The sequence below is a fragment of the Eurypyga helias genome, unplaced genomic scaffold (genome assembly GCF_000690775.1).
Source record: "Eurypyga helias isolate BGI_N326 unplaced genomic scaffold, ASM69077v1 scaffold19335, whole genome shotgun sequence".
NCBI lineage: Eukaryota > Metazoa > Chordata > Aves > Eurypygiformes > Eurypygidae > Eurypyga > Eurypyga helias.
The window spans coordinates 6,456-27,822 of record NW_010249710.1 but is presented as its reverse complement, the minus strand read 5'-3'; the positions used below and the strand labels follow the sequence as shown (position 1 = coordinate 27,822).

The window sequence follows — 21,367 nt, the reverse complement described above, 5'->3', positions numbered from 1 at the left end:
TTCTGAGCATTTTCCCACTCAGTTCCCACTGCTACCATTCAAACTTAAAATAAGACTTTGGTTTGTTCAAATATTGCAAATCACAAGCTCTTGGTAAAACAGTTGATGCAATTGGTGCCCCACTCTTCTGTATACTGCACTGATTTCTTATTTCTGTTATCTATCTAGCTTAATCTGTCTGTCCCCATCCCGTTTCTTCCTTTCATCAAAGGCTATCACTGTCCTTGGGTAAGGCCTTGATGAAAAGAGGAGTGTGCTGAGATGGGAAGGTGTGAGCCAGGGCATGCTTTGTAACGTTACAGCACTCCGCTGGTGCAGCCACCCTGTTCTGCTTTGCCAGGCGTGTCCGTGTGCAGAGAACTGCTCCCTGGGCCTTTGGTAGCCAAGATCTTGAGCAATTGGATGGGGAGAGATCCTTAGCTTGGTAAGCTGCCTTCAAGGCTGCTGAGGAATTGGAACGGGGAAGGCAGTATGTCCCTTGTATTTAACCTTCAAAGTGCAGCTTCTATCAAATGTCATTCCTTTGTACTTATGACCTGGTAAATGGAAGTTGAGGAAACCTAAGTTTTGCTTACTGTTTTAGGAAGCGGCCTCAGCCCCCAGTCCCTCCACAAATGAGCCTCTCATAGATGTCGATGACCTGGAGGAATTTGCTGTAAGACCTGCTCCGCAGGGTGTCACTGTCAAATGCAGAATCACAAGAGACAAGAAGGGAATGGACCGAGGGATGTACCCTACTTATTACCTCCACTTGGAAAGGGAGCATGGTAAAAAGGTCATAAAATAACTTGAATGGCATACCAGTTGCATCTGAATATTAAAAAAAAATATGACAAGTCTGAAGAAGTCTTACAAAGAAAATATAATCTTATATTTAAAATATATTTTCCCTTTTACTGAGATCTCCCCTGCAGTCTTCCAAAAGCAAAACAATAGTGTCACTTTGTTCTACTGCCTTTCTTCACATGTCTGATCTTCGGCTTTAAATAATCCATGCATGGCACCTTTATGTGACAGTCAGCAGTTGGGGCTGTCTGCATTCTGTGGCCTGAAAAGCATCTATTTTCAATTCAGCTGGAAGAGCCAGAGCAAGTTAGAATGAAACATTTAACAAAATAGATCAAATTTAATTATTTAAACCATAAATAATGGACTGAGTGGTTGAGAAGTCACTTTCCCTCTCCAGATTTTTAACTGGTTTTGCTAAGTCCCAGGAGCACTTCTGTTATTTTGCTTATGATGCTGGAAGACAGAAAAATTGCCTGTGGTTTCCTTATATCAAAGCAGGAAGTGGTGTGTGCTAACTGCTTTGGCATTCTAGAATATGTTTTTTTGCACTGCTTAGGTGTTTCTGTTAGCTGGAAGGAAACGAAAGAAGAGTAAAACCTCTAATTACCTCATCTCCATAGACCCAACTGACCTGTCTCGGGGTGGAGAGAGTTTTATTGGAAAACTGAGGTAAACACTGATACATCTAAGAATTTTCTTTATGTAATATAAAGTTAATTTGAAATTAAGAAGGCTGTAAGGCACTGTGACTAAATTAGAGGCTTGACTGCATCATGTGATAATGGTCTTAAAGTACACCAGTATCCATGTATGTTTTTAAAACATCTCAAGTACTTACAAGATCACATTTTTTTATGAAGCTCTTAAATGCTCAAAGGCCAGATTCTCAAGGGTGTATGAGCACATCTTATCTTAATGGGATTTTCAGAAGTGAGCGAGTAGATTGTGTCAAGCTCCTGTTGATATAAATACCTTGGAATGGAAGTTGTTTTACACAATCTGAAAGTCTGAAACACAGGGTTTGCCCATTTCTTAAGATCCTATTTAGAGTTACTTACAAGTAGCAGAATTCTTTCAGAACATGTTTCTTTTCTGTCTGTCACCCCATCATACGTCAGTCTGTTGTTGATACCTACGTGGAGTCTCTCAATGTATGTTTAGATTGTCTGGGCCTGAGGAAAGGGACTGCTGCTAATTACCATTTGCCTGGGTGGATCTTGGAACTTTATGTGCTATTTATGGTAGTGCAGACACAGAATGAGGATAATGTGGGTTTAGTATGTTGTATTTTGTGTTTCATGCTCCTTGGTGTGATTTCCATTTAAGCAGGAAAGACTGACTTTATTTATAACTTTATGAAAATCACTCTGTGCTCTAATCAAGTGAGTGGTCAGGTAAGAAAGCAGACAGTTTTGTAGAGAGTAAGCATATTTTAAAACCCAAGCAAACAAACAAAACGACCCCCTTTCAGTGTTCCCTTATTGCTTTCTTGACTTTACTAATTTGCAAGATGTCATGAGAAACATTCAGTGTAATAAGGGGCCTTTAGTATACGTTGCTGTACTGAACCTTTACATCTGTGTTACAGCCTTCATTCCAGGAGTTGCCATTTAGTTGGGATTAGAATTAACCATCTGTACTCGGTATTATCTGTCTATCCTTTGGGGCTGCGGTGCAGTGAAGGATAGATGTCTTGGGCAGCATTACTGACAAATGGTGATTGGATTTTCCATTTTTTTGATAGATCAAATCTTATGGGAACTAAGTTTACAGTTTATGACAATGGAGTAAATCCAATGAAAACAACATCAAGCCTGGAGGCGAGTACCCTGCGTCAGGAGCTAGCTGCTATTTGTTATGTAAGTACTGCTCACAGGCAAAATATGCAAGAAAGGGCAGCTTGGTTTCTGAAATAGCACACTGAATTTCCTCCTCACTTATGATTATGTAAATCAATATTCATAGTTTGATGTAATCAAACAGCTGATCTCCACTACAGAAACCAGGAAAAGCAGTGGAAAGTGGAGGTGAAAAACATTGTGCCAGGTTGCCCAGTTCTCACTTTTGGTCAGAAGGTGTTGGTGCTTTCACATAACCCTCTGGAAGGGGTAGGATGCTTCTCAGCCTGCAGGCACCATCCAAGGGAGCCTCCTGAACTGGGAAAAGTTGTGCACATGGAGTTACTTCACAAAAACGTGGTAATTTGTAATGGCATTTTGGAGGAGGCCTCTGACCCAAAACACAGGTTGCTGGACAGCCAGGTCTGCAGTAGGGGCTGAGAGACTTGAATAAAAACTCTAAAACTACTTTTTACCATGAAAAAACCCCAAACAAACCTCAGACAAAATCCAAAATTCAGTTGAATGAGAGAAACCAGTCTCTTACAGTAAATAGCATTTGTGAGGGGCATTTCAGACAATCAAAGCTTGAAAGGCAGTTGCTGTTGTTTCGTGATTACTGGGCAACTGTTTTGGTGAGAGTATTCTTTCTGTCCAGAAATCTCTGGGCCCAAGAAACTGTTTTCACAAACCAACAACTGCTGACAAAAATGTCCAAGAAGCACTTTTCTGAAAAGTTCCTGACCAGCCTCTAATCAAGGATGCCTGGAGCTCTGTCAGATGAAGATCCAGCCATCCCTGCATCCTGCGTGTGCACAGAATGCATTCCTGGAAAGGTAGCTTCAGGATGCGGGGAGCAGTTGTCTGGAAGCTTGTGGCACATGAAGAAGAAAGGAGAGAACCATCCTTTCCACGCGAAGTGCTGAGAGCCTGGAGGGGTGGCAGTATTAACTCCTAACGTGCTCTCATCTTGCTGCTCGGGATGCAGTTTTTCTGTGAATGTCGTATAAATAGTGTGTTTGTTGAGGTGTGCTTTTATTCAGGCACATGGCTTGTGGTTGCAGACAGACAGACATACCTATCCCTCCATTCCCATTGGATTTGAAACTCTGAGAGTTTCCGAAAATCCAGCTAACACGATTTAACAACAGAGTCCAGGATTTGATGTCAGTTTAGAGCTTGACTTGAGTTTCAGTAGTAACCTAAGAGAATTTACATGTTTAATAAAGGGAATTTTACTGGCTTATAGGAGGGCATTCCCTAGAGTCAAACACCTAATCTTCTGGTGCAAATTGGAAATACAAGGAGAAAACAAAAAGCAGTTTAAAAAAAAAAAAAAGTTATATATTGAAAAATTTTGGCATTGCTTATAAAATCAACAACAGTGACATTTGAACCAAATATAAACTCAGTTGTGGTCAGCAGAGGTCATTAGAAGTGTGAGTGTCGGGAAGAACAGAACCTTGGCCACTGTTTGGAGAATGTGGCTAAGAGAAGCTGCTTATGTGTCTGTTTTGAGATCAGCAGTTTAAAACTCATGCATTTGTATAAGAAAATGTCTCGTTCTGTTGATACTTGGATACTCATGGGGAAAGGCAGCAGGCTTGCAGGTGTTATGGCCAGGGGACGAAGGAAATCAGAATGATTCTTCATTACTAGCCAGGTTGCTAAAGTGAGATGATTGTTCCTGGCTGCTGCAGTACCACGGCAGAGAGCACTCCTGAAACACCCCTATCCTAAAGTAACCTTTCAATTCCTGCCTTGAGATTTTTCCTGTAGCAAAAGCTATAATAAGCAGTGCTTTGGAAGCACCGCTGTGGCTCTCACTGTCTCAGCTCATCCGATCAGGTACGGGTCTGGAGAGCAGGCTGTACCCAGCCTGGCCTGCTGCACCACCGCAGCAGGTCTGCTTCACGCGGGCAGGAGCTGGGGATGCGTCTGTGTTCACCGGGATGGACGTGCTGAGAGCTCACCCTGGGGAGCTCACCTGAGGGCACGTTTCCAGCAACAGAAATGACCCATTTTTACTCTCCCTGCTGATGGCAGGCCAGCATTATAATAAACCGGCAGGATTTTGATAAACCTGCAGCAGCACCTAATGGCTGATTTCAGAATTGCTGGGCAGAATGTGTCACGCAGCGGGGAGCTGTAACGGTACCGTCTGTACCAGGATGTTCCGTGGTACCTCGCAGTTGGGTTGGTCAGGTGCTGCGGGCAGGGAGCTCAGCGGGTGCTCGGCGGTGTGACCCGGGTCGCTGTGAAGCAATAAACCGACGTGTTTCCACACCGGCCTCAATCACTTGCATTGTGTTCCAGTGTCGGGGGTTCTGTCCTTTCTGCAGAGTGACAGATTAAGGACAGGGCATAGATGTGAGAAAGCAAGTCCAGGAAGGAAAGTGGCTGAAAGAAAATGGGGGTAATTAAATCGGGAATCTCCTGGGAGCTGTTGAGATGCACACCTTGCCACCGTTCCTCTGGCAGCTACTGCCACCGCAGCCAAATGCTTACATAACTCTGTGAAAGTGCGTAAGGTTTTAAAAGCAGTTCTGTGTTCTTTCAGTCCAGTTTAGCATGACACGCTCACAGGAACGGCTTACTGGTTGGGCTAAGGCAGGGACCGCAGCTTCCAGGCAATGCTGGGCCAGGTCCCTGGCTGGTTTAAATCACTGCCGTGCTGGTTGAGGCAGCAGGGCTCTGCCAGCTAACAACCCCTGCTTTGAGCTCCTGTGTAAACCAAGATGTCAGCAGCATTAAAGTGGTGTGTAATCGGGATTTGGCCAGTGTTCCCCTAATAATGCCATTTGTAGTCTTGAATTTGCACACACAAAATAGTGGAGGAGGGAAGTAAAAGAGAAGCAGGGTATGAGACAGGAGATAAAGGGGAAATAATTTGATGTGGATACAAGTAGATTGGAAAGTTCTGCTCTTAATTAAAGCTCCTCTTTTGTCCCTATTGTTTTCCTCATCTATTCCATGATTGTAGAATTTAATTTCTGTACCTTGATTTTAGCAATTGCCAGTAAAACGTTTGATATAGCTGGTGACTGATTGTAATGTGCAACTAGAAACCATTCCCTTATCACTGGCAGATGTATTTGGTTTAGAGGTTCTGAGTAAATCAAAAAAATATAGTCCTGGTTTTTTTCAGTGATAATACTGCTTAGTGGGAGGGAAGTGATTCAGTGCTATTATTTTAGCTTGAACAATGTCTTCAACAGGCAGCATCCAAACTTGTTGTACGTAGCATAACTGCAGCTTGATAAGAAGAAAAGCTTACAAGGCATGACAGGGAAGACTGGGATTGTCAGTAGTTAGTGGAAAATAAGCATAAGCATGAACCTTTTCTTAGAAATTGTCTTCTGCTCTGCTGAGTCTCTCCTGCTTATAAAAGCTGCTGGCAGTCGTTCTAGCGTGAGTCTCGCCACGATGCAGAGCCAAGTCTGTGCTTCCAGCTGACCTCATAACTTTGGTTTACTCTGCCAAAGGTCATGACAGAGGGATTCAGAAGAGAGGTAGAATCTTCCCATTAATGTACATAGCTACGAAGATACATGAATATACCTGGATTGCTTCAAGAGTATTCAGTAAAATAACTCAGTGGATTTTCTTCTTGCATGTATGGAAGTCTTTAACGAGTTGTGTAAAATCTCCAGATGGTTTGATGAAACCACCAAAGTTGTGTCTGGTGGATGACAAAAACTCTGCACGAGGAATTTTTAGGCAGTTATTTTCAGATGTTTCCAGTGAGCTGTGTGGATTTTTGCTTGTAAAAGTAGAGATGTTTTAAAAAGTTTAATGTTCTTTAAAATCAGGACACTTTTATTAAATATATAAAAGTGGAGACATTTGAATATGTCACTTCTGAATAGACATAGAGCCTGAATAGTGCAGTTCTGAATAGTTGATAGAGCCACACCAGCTGCAGCCTGGGGTGTCCAGTTCTTGGCATCTTGTGGTACGATGCTGGGAATAGCGCCAATGGGAATTTCCTTCCTGAGATGCCTTAGTGTGTGTCTATAGCCCTTCACTTGGGAAAGGCAGAGGAGAAAAAATGCATACGACCAAAACAAAAAGTAGCACAGAACGTGAGGAGATGGACTTTCAGGGGTGTCACTGTTACACTTACCAGAGTTAATGCTAAAACAGGCAGTCAGGTCGTACTGAGTGGGTTGGAAAATATTTACTTTTAATATTTCACAAGTAGTCAATGACTTACTGAAGTATTTGGTCCCAGTTTCATCTGTGGAAAAAAGAAAGAGATAAAAATAAGACTTCAGGCCTATTTAGATTTTGATGGTTGTGTTTTGAGAGGATAGTGCAATACTGGCATGCTTTTGTGAAAAGCTGGGCCAAAAGGCATCAAATCATGTTTAATGCACGAACTTCTATTTTCCACAGATTTGGTTTTGCGCCCATGTTATTTCTTTACTTTCCCTGCCTCCATAGCTTGAAAATTTGCATTCATGCTAACGTGTTTGTTTCTTACCACGCTCATCTCTAAGCATAACATAGCTGAAGACTTTGAAAACCACAGCACTGCTAACAGATGCTCTTACTGGCAGCTTCTTCTTGTTTGCTTTTGTGCTGGCTCTGGAATGAATGGAGCTGGTCCCATATATTTAATTTTGTCCTCATCAAAATATGTGACTACGTTTTATGGTTTTTAAATTACAACTTTATTTTGGGATCTTGCAGTAGCCAAGCAATCTGGTTAGTTCATATCCTTTTTTAACAACAGAATTTTTTTTTTAATTGTATTAAAGTTGCTGGCAGCCAATGATAGGAGTGTTTCTGGAAACCTCTCTATTTCCATTTTTCCTGTTGTCGGAGCTTCTAAGATAAAGCTAGAATGTTTGGCAGTGCCAGTGAAGGTAGGAGTTGCAAGATGTTTTTTGAGTTGACTAACAAATCGGTTTTCTGTGCTGCCACTGTGTTTCTCTGTTGAATAAATTAACTCTAAAAATACAGAACTTGATGGACTGTTTTCTGAAAATTTTAGGAAACAAATGTCTTGGGGTTTAAAGGACCTCGTAAAATGAGTGTGATCGTACCAGGAATGAATATGGACCACGAAAGGGTTTCCATCAGACCACGAAACGTGAGTCAATCATAAAGTCATCAGCCAATGATAAAAATTACTTGATTTTGTTTTCAGTTAGTTGTTTCTTTGCATTTCTGAAGATTTAGAGCTTTAAAAAAGGTATTTGAACAATTGCAGAGCAATGGGATGTGTGACTAGTTCTGTGACTCACGAAAGCATTACAAATAATAATGTATTTTCATAACAAAAGATACAACTACCTTTTCCAAGCTGTGGAAAGGACTTGAATGCACATCCACATTAAGATACTCAAGAGTTCTCGGTTTCATTCAGTGATGCTCTTTTGAGGGTTGAGAGTGACAGTTTAGCTTTGGGCTAGGATTTATGAATGTGGTGTTTTTTGTATGAATTTAATTTTTTTGTCTTGTGAAAGTGTTAAACTGAAGTGTGTATCTATCTGTGGTGTGTGCAGGAACATGAGACACTTCTTGCAAGATGGCAGAACAAAAATACAGAGAGTGTCATCGAGCTGCATAACAAAACACCAGTCTGGAATGATGACACCCAGTCCTATGTTTTAAATTTCCATGGTCGAGTCACACAGGCCTCAGTGAAAAACTTCCAAATTATTCATGATAATGATCGTAAGTACAGCTCTCTGTCTGTAACGTGTAGAAACAGTACTGCACACAGAGCCTGGCGGGGATTCTGCCCTTACTGTTGTTACCTGAGCGAGTTAAATTTAGTTATGTGGGTCCAACTTCATGCTGCTCTGCCTTGTGACCATGACATTGGTGCAGGTTGGGTGTTTAAATGCTCGTGCTTGAGACCCGTGATTCTGCTATGTGCTGTCTTTGTTTTCTTCGTTGGCTGCCCGGCTTGCGAACTGAGCAACAGTTCAGAGTCGTTTCTGCTCTCTAGTACTTCCACTCAGGAGGACCTCAGAGTATCACGCTGCTCAAGCAGTCGTATCACACGATCCTTCCTTGGTTTTGTGGTTCACTGTGGTCCCCATCCACTGCCCAGCTGGAGAATGGTGGCAGTCGGACCAGTCCCACCGCACACCCACTTTGCCATTACTATTCTTTGTAGCATTAGCACTACATAACACCCTTAAAATGTCAGGACTGCCTTTCACACCATCACTAGGACCATACTGATGTGCTGCTTTCTGCCAGCAATGTCCAGCCCCCTTCTTTCTCAAGCTTAGGTACAGTTGTTGGAGCAGGGATAAAGACCAGTGCTCAAGTGGAGCGATACTGCCCCACTTTGCCCTCACTTCAGGCCGGCATACGACGCTACACCAGTGCCGTGCTTGCACTGCAGGGCAATCTCCCAGAGCCAGTCTCCCAGAGCAACGCTAAATTTGAAACATCGATGTACGCATTTGCTGCATTTTACAAGATCAAAAATTACACCTGCTTCTGCAATGAAGCATTTCAAACGGTGAATGAGGCTGAGGTTTCTTCTTGCTGACAGAGTACAAAAAGGAAAAAAAAAGTTGAGGAAGAATTTCTGAATATGATAGAATGGAGACACATGATTAGGTCAAGGTCACAATTATGCCTTCTCTTCCCCCGCTATCCTTGCTTGTCCACTTGCCTGAAGCTAAGTGGGAATAAAATTAATTGGTTCTTGGTACATGTCGAACTCCTCCTCACTAGGTCTATAAAGAAATTTGAGCATTCTATACCATAGCAATTTTCTCTCTGTGCTTGTAGAAACCACTTTTTAGCTGTGTAATTTTTTTGACAGTAACAAGTCTTGCAATGCTTTACCACTCAAGTGTTCCTCACTCACGCTATCCTTGCTTCTCCCTCTGATGTCAGCACGCCCACTTGCACGAATAGGCGTTGCAACGTTTGATGAGCGATGTTTTGTTGTTGAGCTGGGCCAGAGGTGATGTTAAATGCATACTTCTGTAGTAAGGCCTGCAAACAAAAATAATACTTTGTCACCTTTTATGACCTTTCTTGCAGCTGACTATATAGTGATGCAGTTTGGCCGTGTGGCTGAGGACGTGTTCACCATGGACTACAACTACCCAATGTGCGCGCTGCAAGCCTTTGCCATTGCCCTTTCAAGTTTTGACAGCAAGCTGGCTTGTGAGTAAAGGGGCACGGGTGAGCATCCCCTCAAAGGAAGCAGTTTGCCGTAGGATTCCCAGTTCCACTGGTGTCACTTACGGTTCGTACTAAACAGGTCAGGGAAAACGCAGTTCTGGAGGACCACTCTATTGCTGAAGAGAAAGTAAAAGGAATCTTCTAAAGATTCAGGACAATCAGGAAATAATATTTTCCTTTTTTTTTTTTTTTCTGTCATATTTTTCTGGAAGTGGCATCAAGTTTGTGTAAATAGAAGTTCTATCTCATGTCCTTGATTATGTTACGGAGATGTGCCATGATGTACTGTACCGTGGCTCTAGTAGCACCATTACAATGGTGCCTTTTTTAAATCCAGAAAGGGCGTGCACACTCAAAAAATTTCTTTTTACATTTAAGAATTATTCTGAGGCTGCAATCATACCTCAAGGTTGCATTCCTGCATCAACTAATCAGAGCTTCACATCATCCAACATAAAAGAAAGATCACACAAAAGATGCCCTTTTTTGAATGCGTGAGGTGATGGTGTAGTATAAAGCCAAGCCTGAAGGTGGAAAACCTCTACTGGACTGAACTCGATGCGTTGCTGTTGTATATGTAGTAGGGCATGATGAATTTTAATTGCAGTAGGAGGAAATGGAGAAGTAGAAAGCACAAAATGATGTTGCACAAGTCACTTGAATTCTAAGCTGTCATTATGTTTTAACATCTACATGCTTTTTAATTTGTTTCAAATGAAAATGTCTCTGGAGTACAGAAAAGGAAAATGTCTAGATGCCAAGAAAGCATAACTTATGTTGAATTTGGCATGTCGCGTGTTGGGACTTCATATCCTTGTATTGCTGTGGTAATTCAAACACATATTTTGTATGAAGTGATATAAACAGTTGGATAAAGGCTCTCTGCAGAGAATCTTATTTTGAACAGGCTGTGTAAAGCTGAGGAAGGTAAATGGAAATATTTTATTAAATTTGTCTGGCCTTTTGTGATTTTACAATTTGTTGATTGCATTTTTTGAACTTTCAGCAACAACCACTTTTCATATTTATTTCCCATTATAAGAACGCTTGAAATCGATTGAAACTGTGTATGTTGTTCTCTGATGTTAAGGTGCCAGCTACTGAGCTAAATCCTTCTAGGCAAATCTAGTGTATGCTGCATACAGATGAGACACTGGCAGGACACAGAATAGCTTAAAATAGTGTGGATTTTTGTTTCTTGTTTTCTGATTTATCTGGAATATATAAACAAATACCATTTCAAAACAGAAGAAAGAAAAAGCCACTCTCCTGTCTTCTGAACAGCTCAAAAGCTAAGAGCTGCAACTGAAAGCACACTGTAAAACACCCTTAAAACAACGAGTCTTTCTGCCATTGTTCTGTGCAATGTTATCCTAAACAGCACACAAAGTAATGGAATTTTTTATGTAGTTCTCCAGAAGGGTGTTGAAATGTGAGTGAAGTAGAATCATAGAATCACAGGATGGTTTGGGTTGGAAGGGACCTTAAAGACCATCCAGTTCCAACCCCCCTGCCATGGGCAGGGACACCTTCCACTAGACCAGGTTGCTCCAAGCCTCATCCAGCCTGGCCTTGGACACTTCCAGGGATGGGGCACCCCCAGCTTCTCTGGGCAACCTCTGCCAGTGCCTCACCACCCTCTCTGTGAAGAATTTCTCCTGATATCTAATTTAAATCTTCCCACTTTCAATTTAAACCCGTTACCCCTTGTCCTGTCACTACAGGCCCTTGTAAAAAGTCCCCCCCAGCTTCCTTGTAGCCCCTTCAGGTACTGGAAGGTGCTATAAGGTCTCCCCAGAGCCTTCTCCAGGCTGAACAACCCCAACTCTCTCAGCCTTTCATCGTAGCAGAGGTGCTTCAGCCACCTGAGCTTCTTCGTGGCCTCCTCTGGACTCGCTCCAACCAGAGCGTTGTATACTGTGTGTGTTCAGATCCTCCTCTTTACTCTTTACAGACGCTTGCATTGCACAACCAAAGGTTATGTAATGGGGAAATGAGATCAAATCTGCTTGTCTTGCAGCTGTCGGTCCCTTTTTGAGTACAGGGGATAGGCCTTGAGGAGGGGTTGTGCCCTTTGAACTGTAGGATTTCAGCTAATGAAAGAAATATGCCCTCTTCACATTTCCCTTCAAGTCTCCTTCCCAGTATACAGTCAAGGAAATTTCAGGAAAAGAGATGGAAATAAGTAATTGCCGGCATGTTTTCCAATCTTTTTGAAAATCTATGGGAAAAAAGTGCTGACTTTGAACAGTGTTTAGTTGATGGTCGCAGCCTGTCAACTGTCATCTTTAAGACCAGGAGGCTCTGTCGTTGTTTTCAAATCTTCTTGCAAGCAGCCTTCCGTGCCGTGGTGCAGGAAGGCAAGGCAGGTTCTGTTTGAGGGAACATCCGGCAGTTCCCTCGAACAGGATGGCCAAAACGGTGAGTCAGGAGCTGCAGGCTGACACTTCAGGCTTTGCACGTGTGTTTTCCCTGGTAGTTGCTGGTTTCCCGCCACTTCACATTCCCCGCTGTGATTGCACTCTGAATTTTAACACAGAGGGCCTTTGGTTTCCTCATGCCAATTTAAAAACTGGCTCCAGTGATAACCAGATTTTTTTTTTTTTTTGGACTGCTGCAAAACCAGACGGGAATTCCCACTGCTGGCATTTAGGTGGGATGTAGATTCCAAGTACTCTGTATGGCTGGAATTCTGTGGCTCACCAGCCATACGTTTCCTTTAAAGCCTGAGAACGTGGCACCTGACACAATTTTCTGCCTTTCCCAGTGCACACCACTGTGTCAAAGGAGCAGGGTGTCCTACGGCGCAAACCTGTCGGCGTTAGCAGTGGAGTTGGTTGTTTTTAACGCGGATCATAACAATGGTTGGACTTGCATCGTGCCACCCCCAGGGAACTGGCACGAAAAGGAAGCTCATGGCAGTGAACTCCTGCACGAGGGTGAGAACGCGGGGCTGGGGAAAGGCAGAGTTCAGCTCCTTGGGACGGTTTTGCTGCCAGCACATTGTGTAACTTCACTCTCACCGCGGGTTCGTCCCAGGCCAGGTTTTGGGTTTTTTTTACCTGTAAGCATGCCAGGAGGAAAGTGGTGACTCAAATTCCCATCATTTTAACAGAATCACACAGGGACATCAGCCAGTGAGTTGCTGAGGAAAACATTCCCCACCATAAATTGAGGTCACTAGAGGGAGATGTTAACCTGGGACTAAGAGGAATGAGGAGCTCTCATTAAATCTGTTAATTACAGTAGGGTAGATGTGTTAGTTACAATAGGAGCTGTGCCTGGTGGCCTTTGCTAAAACCCTAATTCCCCTCTGCTGTTGAGCAAGGTACCGGGTTCTTTCGATTCACTCGACCATCGCCATCTGCCCAGAAAGCAGTTGCTTTTAATTCAGCCCCTGTAGAATTTCTGATGGTGAAGGGCACTACAGCACAGCAGTGCAAGGCGCTATCACGGGTTTTCCAGCACATCTCCAAATTCGGTTTCCTGACTTGGTAAAGTCACAGCAGGTTCTGTCTGAACATGCAGCCATGCTAAGATCACTCGGTCCTCACAAAGTTAGATTTTCCTCCCCACCAGCAATAAAATCTTGCACCAGTGTATGTTTTCGGAGCTACGTGCATGCTGAAGTAGTCTGCGATGCACTCAGTAGTATCTTCTGCAGGGCCTACTCATCAGTGTGCAACAGGGAGTAGCCTCGTTTGCTGATACAACGGCACCAAGCTGCATGTTTCCTTCACATAGTCCTAGGGAGCATTTGGATACAGTAGATTTAGTATTATTTAAAAACCCAGTATTGAGGATTTTTTGCATCTGCTGTTGATTTTGGCAGAGAGTTGTAAACAAATCCCTTGCCTAAATTGCTTATAGGCAAATACTGCATGCTTTAATGGGAGTTCTTTATCGACCTTGTCACTCTGTTTACATCAAACAGTTTCCTCCTCGCCCTTTATCTAATTTTCTTCATCTCTGATGTTCTGTTCTTTCTCATTCTCTTCACAATCCCTTTATCTTTTCTTCAAGGATGTGCAACTCAAAAGTGTTTATTTTGACCGTATTACTCAGTGATCTCTCCGGATGAATGATGCCTGGGGTGCACATCCAGTGATGCTCCTACAACAGGAGCCTTATCAAAGGGGTGAATTTGGCCCTTTGGCTTTTCTGCAGAGTAAATTAACATATTAAAAGGTAGCAGATAAAAAAGCTTGCCTAAAATATAGTCAGAATTTTTCTCGGTAAACATTTGGTAACCAGAGTTTCCAAACGGTTGGTTGCAAATCAATGGACAGTTCTGTCCACAAGCCTGGAGGCAGACTGTTAGACAGATTCCCTTTGTAGTGTTGCCTTAGTTTTCCGTTTTGAAAAGGTTGAAAGCGATTTTGTGAGCTGAAGCATGTGGGTGCCATAAAAAGGAGTTTATTTTTTTAGAAGCTTTTTGTAGGCTAATACCTGGCACATAAAATAGTAATGACATAGGCCATTGTTACAGATTCTGATGCTGGGAAGTCTGTGAATGGTTTTGTAATAATTACTGGGCAAATCTCTCACTCTTCAAGTTGCCTTATGGTAGTGGAGTTCCCAGCTGGCTGCTCTCTTGAGGTACTAGAACGGAAGGAGCTTTAGTGAAAAGGGCTCTGTAATAAAATCTGTTAGCTGCACGATCAGAAAGCATTATTGTGGAGTCAGATGACACCACTGAGTTTTATCAGTCGTGGCGATAAATGCCATCTATTCAAACTTTCTGGGTTTTTCCTCCTTTTTGATGAACAAAAGGGAAGACTTTCAACAAGCAGACGTCAGTGAGGTCTCTAGAAGTACCAGGCGTTAGACCTGCTTTTCTACCTATAAAATCCTTATCCCTGCCTGAATGCTGCCCATTAAAAAAAGGAAATCAGTCCAGTCCTCAGCTTAGAAAATCACTCCTGTTTTTGTATCTTAGCTTTTTGCCAATTTTATTATTAGTTTATTGGTGATTTCATACAAGGATGCAATGAGGACTGGATGTCACACAGCAAACGAGTCCTTGCCCTGAAAAGGTGATGACTCTGGACCAATATCAGAATATTTTTGTCTTTGATTATTTCAGTGGGATAGGACAGGGGGTTGCACACTGGTTTTGCAGAGGGAGTTTCTCCTGATGTGTGGCAGGTGTCAGAGGGAAGATTTTGGGTTCAATGCTGTGGCATTCTGGCTAGTTCCCCTATACTATCCTGTGGCTCTCCTAAAACATCATTTGCAAGATCTTTCCAGGTTTCAGAGAAGCATGTGCTCACCAGTGAAATATCTTTGCTTGGACAGCACATGTGATAGGACAGCAGTCATCGTTAATAGAATTATGGGCTGATGGCTCTTGTGTTTCTCAAAAGGCCTCGTTTTGATTACAAGAAGGAGGTGATTTTATACATAAAATCTGACACTAGAATTATAATCTAGCTGTAGATGCAGGCTTCTCTTGTATGTGCTACTTAATGAAAACGTGTTTCTGTTGTTCTTCATGTATGAAATGTACTTTCCAGGATTCTCCTCTGTTAAGTGTGTGAAATTAATTACGTAGATATTCTTCAGTTCTTTCTGTTGCTTGCCAAGGAACTAAGAAAAGGATTTGCACAACTATCTCAATGTTTTGATATTTTGCTATGAACTATAGCTCAGTAGCTGATACTCACAAATGCCTGTATATTGGATGAAAATGCATTAAAACTTATTTTATATGTTGTATTTTATTTAACTGCCTAGAAATTTTAGATTCCTCTTTTTCCGTAAGAGTATCATAGAATCACAGAGTGGTTTGGGTTGGAAAGGACCTTAAAGATCATCTAGTTCCTGCCTGTTTTCAACACCTTCACTCAGAAGGCTTGAATTAACTGTCTCTCTTGAAACTGTTTAATGGAACCAGTGCACTAAAATGCTTTAGAAAGATAACACAGCTCAGAAAAATTATGCTTTCGTAGGGAAAAATCCTTCCTACTGACTTTATAATTGGATTACTCACTAACACTGAAAGCTTATCACAGTTTTATTTAAACTACGATGGCAGTTTGAAAATTACTCTGACAAAAGCTTGCTAGCCCGTGAACTGGCATGAAGTCTACTTGAGAGTCAGAACCTGGCAAGTGCCGGTGAAGAATCCTCTCTCTGTTCTGTGCTGAGGTACCGCTTGCATGCAAAAAAAGTCCTGAAGAGTCCCAGATCTCTGTGAAATCAGCCAAATCTTTTAGGCTGTCCAGCAGCTGTTAGAACACAGCCCTGGGGATCAGGGCACCTGGGTTTTAATCCCAACGGAGCGTGTGACTTCTTTGTGCAAATCTTGTAACCTCTTTGTGCCTCAGTTCCAGTGAGTCGGTTGGAAATAATAGCTGTTGGACCTGCCTACATCCCCGTTCTGCTGAGGCTTCCTGGGAGTGTTTTGAGGCTGGTGGATGGCAGGGGTGTTGGTGTGCTAAGTGCCCAATTAATTCTCACTCTGGGAAGGGCAGTAATATATGAACTGCTTTCTGCCACCTATGTAGAAACTGAACGGCTGCTCAATATCTTAGGATAGAATCTTGAATTCTATGGAAATCTTGTCAGTGATTTTCAGTGAGGCTTGAGTTTTTTACCTTGTGTCATTTTTTGGTCACTAAATGTGGAGAAAAAGCAGCAAGGACAAACCATCTGACACACTTCTCCTTCTCACAGTGATGTGGTGTTGGTTGTGGTTTAGTTTGCACCATGTTGTGTTAAAACTGTCATTCCAGAACACGTCGCAGTGGTTCAGTTAATGCAACTGCCTATTTATGCTTTTGTGCAGCAAAACCAGACACTTGGCGACTGTGCTGCAGATTGCCTTTTTGTATTTTTTGGGGTATTTTTTTCTTGGATGTGAGTCAGCTGTTCCAAGACTTACTGCAGACTCTGCCTCTCTCACGCACATCTGATTTAAAAACAATGAGTCTCCTGATTTATCATTACCTTTATACTCACATGGGATGTTTACAAGGCAATCTGTTCCTCACATCTGACCCTGTTTCTGTGGCTTCTTGAGGTTATCCCAGTTGGCACAGTGCCATCAGAAGTGTCAGTAATTTATAAACTCAACTCTGTCAAATAGCAGAATCCAATTGACAAGTATTTTTATAGATTTTAACAATAAAGTCAAGCTGATTTCAATGCTTATAGATTGGGCGAAATTACAAGGAAACTATTTGTTCAAAATCTTGCCTTAAGCTTGTTTGTTGTTGGTTTTTTGGTTGGTGGGTTGGGTTTTTTTAAGTCTGTGCTTACTGTCTTGGCAAGTGTAGTTTTATCAGATATTCAGTCTTGTTGCCTTGGAAGACTGCCCCCTGAGCTCGCTTCTTTTGCCGGTGCCGAAAACCTCACGCGTGCGCGCAGCCAGGGTGTGTTTTGTGTCACTACGCTGCCTGATGCCGTGAAGTTCAGTGTTCAAACAAGTTTGGGAGCTCTGGCACCTCCTAACACCAGGTTTTCATTCCAGACTGGGGATATCAGAAGATAATGCAATTATTACCATCCTGTTCTCTTCCTTAGGGAGAATTCCTGGCCTCAGTGGCTAAAAGTAGAACTATATTGATCCTGATGTGTCCTTAAGCGTTATAGTATTTTTTAGCTTTTTTTAAAAACATTTTCAAAGATGTAGGTTGAGCTCAAAGAAAATAAATAGTCTTTGAAGAAGCTGTAGGTGTACCAAGTTGATTTGGTTGAGCGGCAGCTGCCTTTTCCAGCAGTTTTCTGAGCTGACATATGAGCAGTGCTTCATAGTCCTGCTGGAAAAACATAACGTAGCTAATGGAATACACGTTTCCTTGAGTTTTGTCTTAAGATACTGCGTTTTTGTGCACCGCTACGTTTCTTTCTGAAAGTCAGTACCTCCAGTGCTAAACACAAATCGAGCAGTGTTTTCTATTAAAGTCTCTGCCTCATTTTATGCTCCCTTACCTGTGGAGATTTGATATTTGATACTAAACCCAGAAACTTTTCATCTAAGAAGCAGCCCCAGATTTCTAGGCAAATCATTAACTTTTAGTGCTGTGTGCCTGGGTTGACAAAAAGGGCTTTTTTTTCTAACCTGGAATCTTACTACTGGCAGAGTAGCGTGTGCCATGGAACATCCTACGATTGTTGCATACTGCATCTGGGACCTGGCCCAAAGGTACAGCCCCCTCGCACCAACACGGCACGGCCTTCCTTTTGGGGGCTTTCTGTCGATGCTTCTGTGCTTCCTGCAGCACCTTCCACCCTTAGGTTAGTACCTATCGGCCTTAACAAACATCCACAAACTAAACCCAAAACTTCAGAGATGCTGCACATCGGCTAGTGAAGCCTTACAGCAGTCCAGGAGCAGCAAGTAAGTAGCATTATCATTTTAACGGCAGCGAAGCTCTGATTTGCAGTTTATAAAAGCAGACAAACAGTTGTTTTTAGAGCTGGCACTAAAACTGAGTAAGTTCTTAGTCCCTAAACCTGTGTTCTAGCTATTGCTATGGGTGACCAAGTAGAGGCAAAAGGTCTCTCTTTTGAACTTCATTGTGAAGAGTAAACTTTCACTGCGGTTTGGAACGCTGGAAAACCACATTACTACGGGGAGTTCTCGTTGGGCGGTTGAAATGACACTGACATCAAGCTTCATGCGTATCAGTGTATAAGGATAGCCCAGAACAAACACGGGGGTGCTGTGCATCAGGAACGGAGAAGTTGCTCGGCAAATAACTTAAATTGGGCTCACTGAGTTTTCCTAATTAAAAAACCCTAAAAAACCACGGGGCTATATTTCATTCCTAAGTGTACTTATTTGGAGATTCAGTGTTTTATAATGTAGGCTGAAAACATGAAACTGCTGTGTGCTGTCAGTTCTAACTTCAGGTTTAAGTGGGCCCACAGCAGCGATGCTTACTCTTACAAGATTTGTAACTATGTCGTCTTAAAAACCTGATTGTGGAAAATGGCTCTTTAACCACGGGAGATTCTCCAGAGTTACTGAATTCAATGACACTGTGACAAGGCGTTTTGTTGTTGCGTTTTTTTCACTGGTGTTTGGTTTGGTTTTTTTTTTTTTAGCTGTTTTCAAAAGCACTGGTTATTCTGGTTTTGGACTACATAGCACAAGTCCATGAGGATGAATTCCTGTTTGGTATCACTTTAGCTTTCTTGCAGGTGGTAGATGCTTTTCAGCTTCTTAGCAATCTGCATTACTACAATTTCCTTGTTTCGTTTTAAGCTCCTTGATTTTTTTTTTCCCCCGTCTCTAACCTTTCCTTGTTTCAAACACGTACAGGTTTTTCCATATGGGGACACTCCAGAAAGCGAAGTCAGAGAAGCCTATAAAGTTATCGTCTGTGAATTAAAGTGTGTTAAATCCCTGTGTTTATGCTCTCATTTGGAAGTAGGGTGGCCTTCGACTCTGGTTGTGTAATCCCCAGCGGGATTCAAGGTTCTGGAAGTCTGAAGAGCAGGACAGGTTTCTGAACAAGGTTCTGGAGAACATACGTAAAAGGATTCACCCCTCCGTATCCCCAGGGTGGCAATTAGACTTACAGTACAGTTGGCTCCTGGAATGGTACTTGCAAGGCTCAGCACCTACATCAGAGGCCACATTTCAGAATCCCCTTTCTACTGCAGTGGATTTCAGCCCTTTCCCATTTATTGCCCCCTGTATGATGAATTTAAGCTTCCTGAGCAGCGTGCTTTCTTCTTGGGATTTTGTGGATGCCAGGGATCTGGGAACTGTGCTAAAAGCAACTGGTTTACTAGTGTAGCAGAGCATGATGCTAGGAGCATGGTGTAAATGATGCCAGAAAAACGCTGTCTATTTTTACAGTACTCATCTGAGATATGCTTGTTTATCAAAAAAAATAATCTTCCTTTCTCTTTTTCTTCATTTATATACACCTGGATGTGGAGGAAGAGACCCTTTTAGCATTCATGCAAGCAGCCACCATACAAGAAAAACAGACACCACAGGTTTATTACAGAGGGGTTTATAACTAAGCAATGCAATGATTACATGCTTACTGTCACCCTCCTGTGTAACCGTGCATGTTTGTCCCTGTCGTGGTTTAACGACATGTGCCGTGGTTCCCCATGTGCCGTTTCCCACCCTGTGTGCTTGCCATCACTCAGAGGACACTGCTGCAGGGATGTGCCTGGAAGCTTAGCAAAGTAGCAGCAGAACCAAAGCCACTAAGATACAGCTCTCCTGATACAGACAGCTTCTCCGACTCAGTCTTCTTTCCCACTATTGCCACCGACAGCATAAACCACTACATTACCTTGTCTTGGCCTTAGTTATTGCAGTGTACCTCCAAAAGGCTCTGTTATTTGAAACCCATTTTAAAATGATTCTGAACAAGTGACATGTTTACATGGAAGAAGTGTGTCTGCATTTATTACATACAGCCACCTGCTTTTCCTTTTCCCTTGGAGCTGACTTTGCAGCGGGAATGATCCATGCAGTGGGTCAATCCATACCCCGTTTTGACAAGGCTGGCGCTTTCGTTTCTCCTTTTTGAACAGTTTCTTACACTCGGGTAGGGGGAGAAGGGAAATATCTGTGGAGGATGTTTTGTAATGGGATACACCAGTAGAAGGATCTTAGAAAGTAAGTACTTCTGAGGTGGTTAATTTCTAAGAGTTCCTAGTAGGCACTGAACTGGTTTTGTGTTTCCCAACACTGTCTTCATCCTGCTGATGACAGTCTGAAAGATCCAGTGTTTGGGAGCGGCTGTAGAAATACCCGTTTCAGGAGGTGCTGGGGCTGTGTCTGTCTGTAAAGAAAAATACACCTTTGTTTCTGACTTAAACTCGGAGAAGTGAAAAATGTGGGTGCAGCGTGAATGTTTCTGACCTCATAAAATGAAAAAGCAGTTTACTTCAGGGTTGGTTTTCTGTTTTGTTTTGTTTGGCTTTTGTAATTCCCACAGTAAACACCACCTAATTCATCTCTTTGCCTTTCTTAAATAAGCTGGTGATACACAGCAGGATTTGAGTATGTTGTGGTCTAGATCTCCTTTACACAGATGAAGTTTAAAGAATGGAAAACATCAAAACTGACAAAAAATGTCTTAATCTTGAGAACTAATATTTAACCAGTGGTGGGTTTTCACAGTGCCTGTAATACTTTACGCCTGTTTGCACACAAGACTGTCTTGACCTGTTTCAAGTAGTCGGACATCTCCTTTTTGTTCAGACCTATATGGAGTTTCAGATAAACCTGCAAGAATGTGCTTTTACAAAGTAAATTTTTTTAAAGAAACTCTTTGGTATCCGGAGAGTAAATGTATTTATTTACCAGTATGTGCAGTGACTGACTTTTGTATTTTCAGAGTTTATCTTGCGTATGTCACAGAGGCTCCAGTGTTTGTCACTACAGAACATTGTGCAGTTCAGACCTATATGGAGTTTCAGATAAACCTGCAAGAATGTGCTTTTACAAAGTAAATTTTTTTAAAGAAACTCTTTGGTATCCGGAGAGTAAATGTATTTATTTACCAGTATGTGCAGTGACTGACTTTTGTATTTTCAGAGTTTATCTTGCGTATGTCACAGAGGCTCCAGTGTTTGTCACTACAGAACATTGTGCA

At 42.3% G+C, this 21,367-nt stretch overlaps 1 protein-coding gene across 1 annotated transcript in view; it reads left to right on the top strand.

Moving 5' to 3' along the window:
- LOC104509505 (tubby protein homolog) overlaps nucleotides 1–10,255 on the top strand; it is a 36,458-nt gene extending 26,203 nt beyond the window's left edge. The window contains exons 5-10 of the mRNA XM_010151471.1: nucleotides 584–775; nucleotides 1,346–1,458; nucleotides 2,534–2,648; nucleotides 7,627–7,725; nucleotides 8,141–8,312; nucleotides 9,648–10,255. Coding sequence (XP_010149773.1) covers nucleotides 584–775; nucleotides 1,346–1,458; nucleotides 2,534–2,648; nucleotides 7,627–7,725; nucleotides 8,141–8,312; nucleotides 9,648–9,781 — 825 coding nt within the window. The 3' untranslated portion in view covers nucleotides 9,782–10,255. The remainder of the gene's footprint in view (nucleotides 1–583; nucleotides 776–1,345; nucleotides 1,459–2,533; nucleotides 2,649–7,626; nucleotides 7,726–8,140; nucleotides 8,313–9,647) is intronic.
- The last annotated feature ends 11,112 nt before the right edge of the window (nucleotides 10,256–21,367 follow it).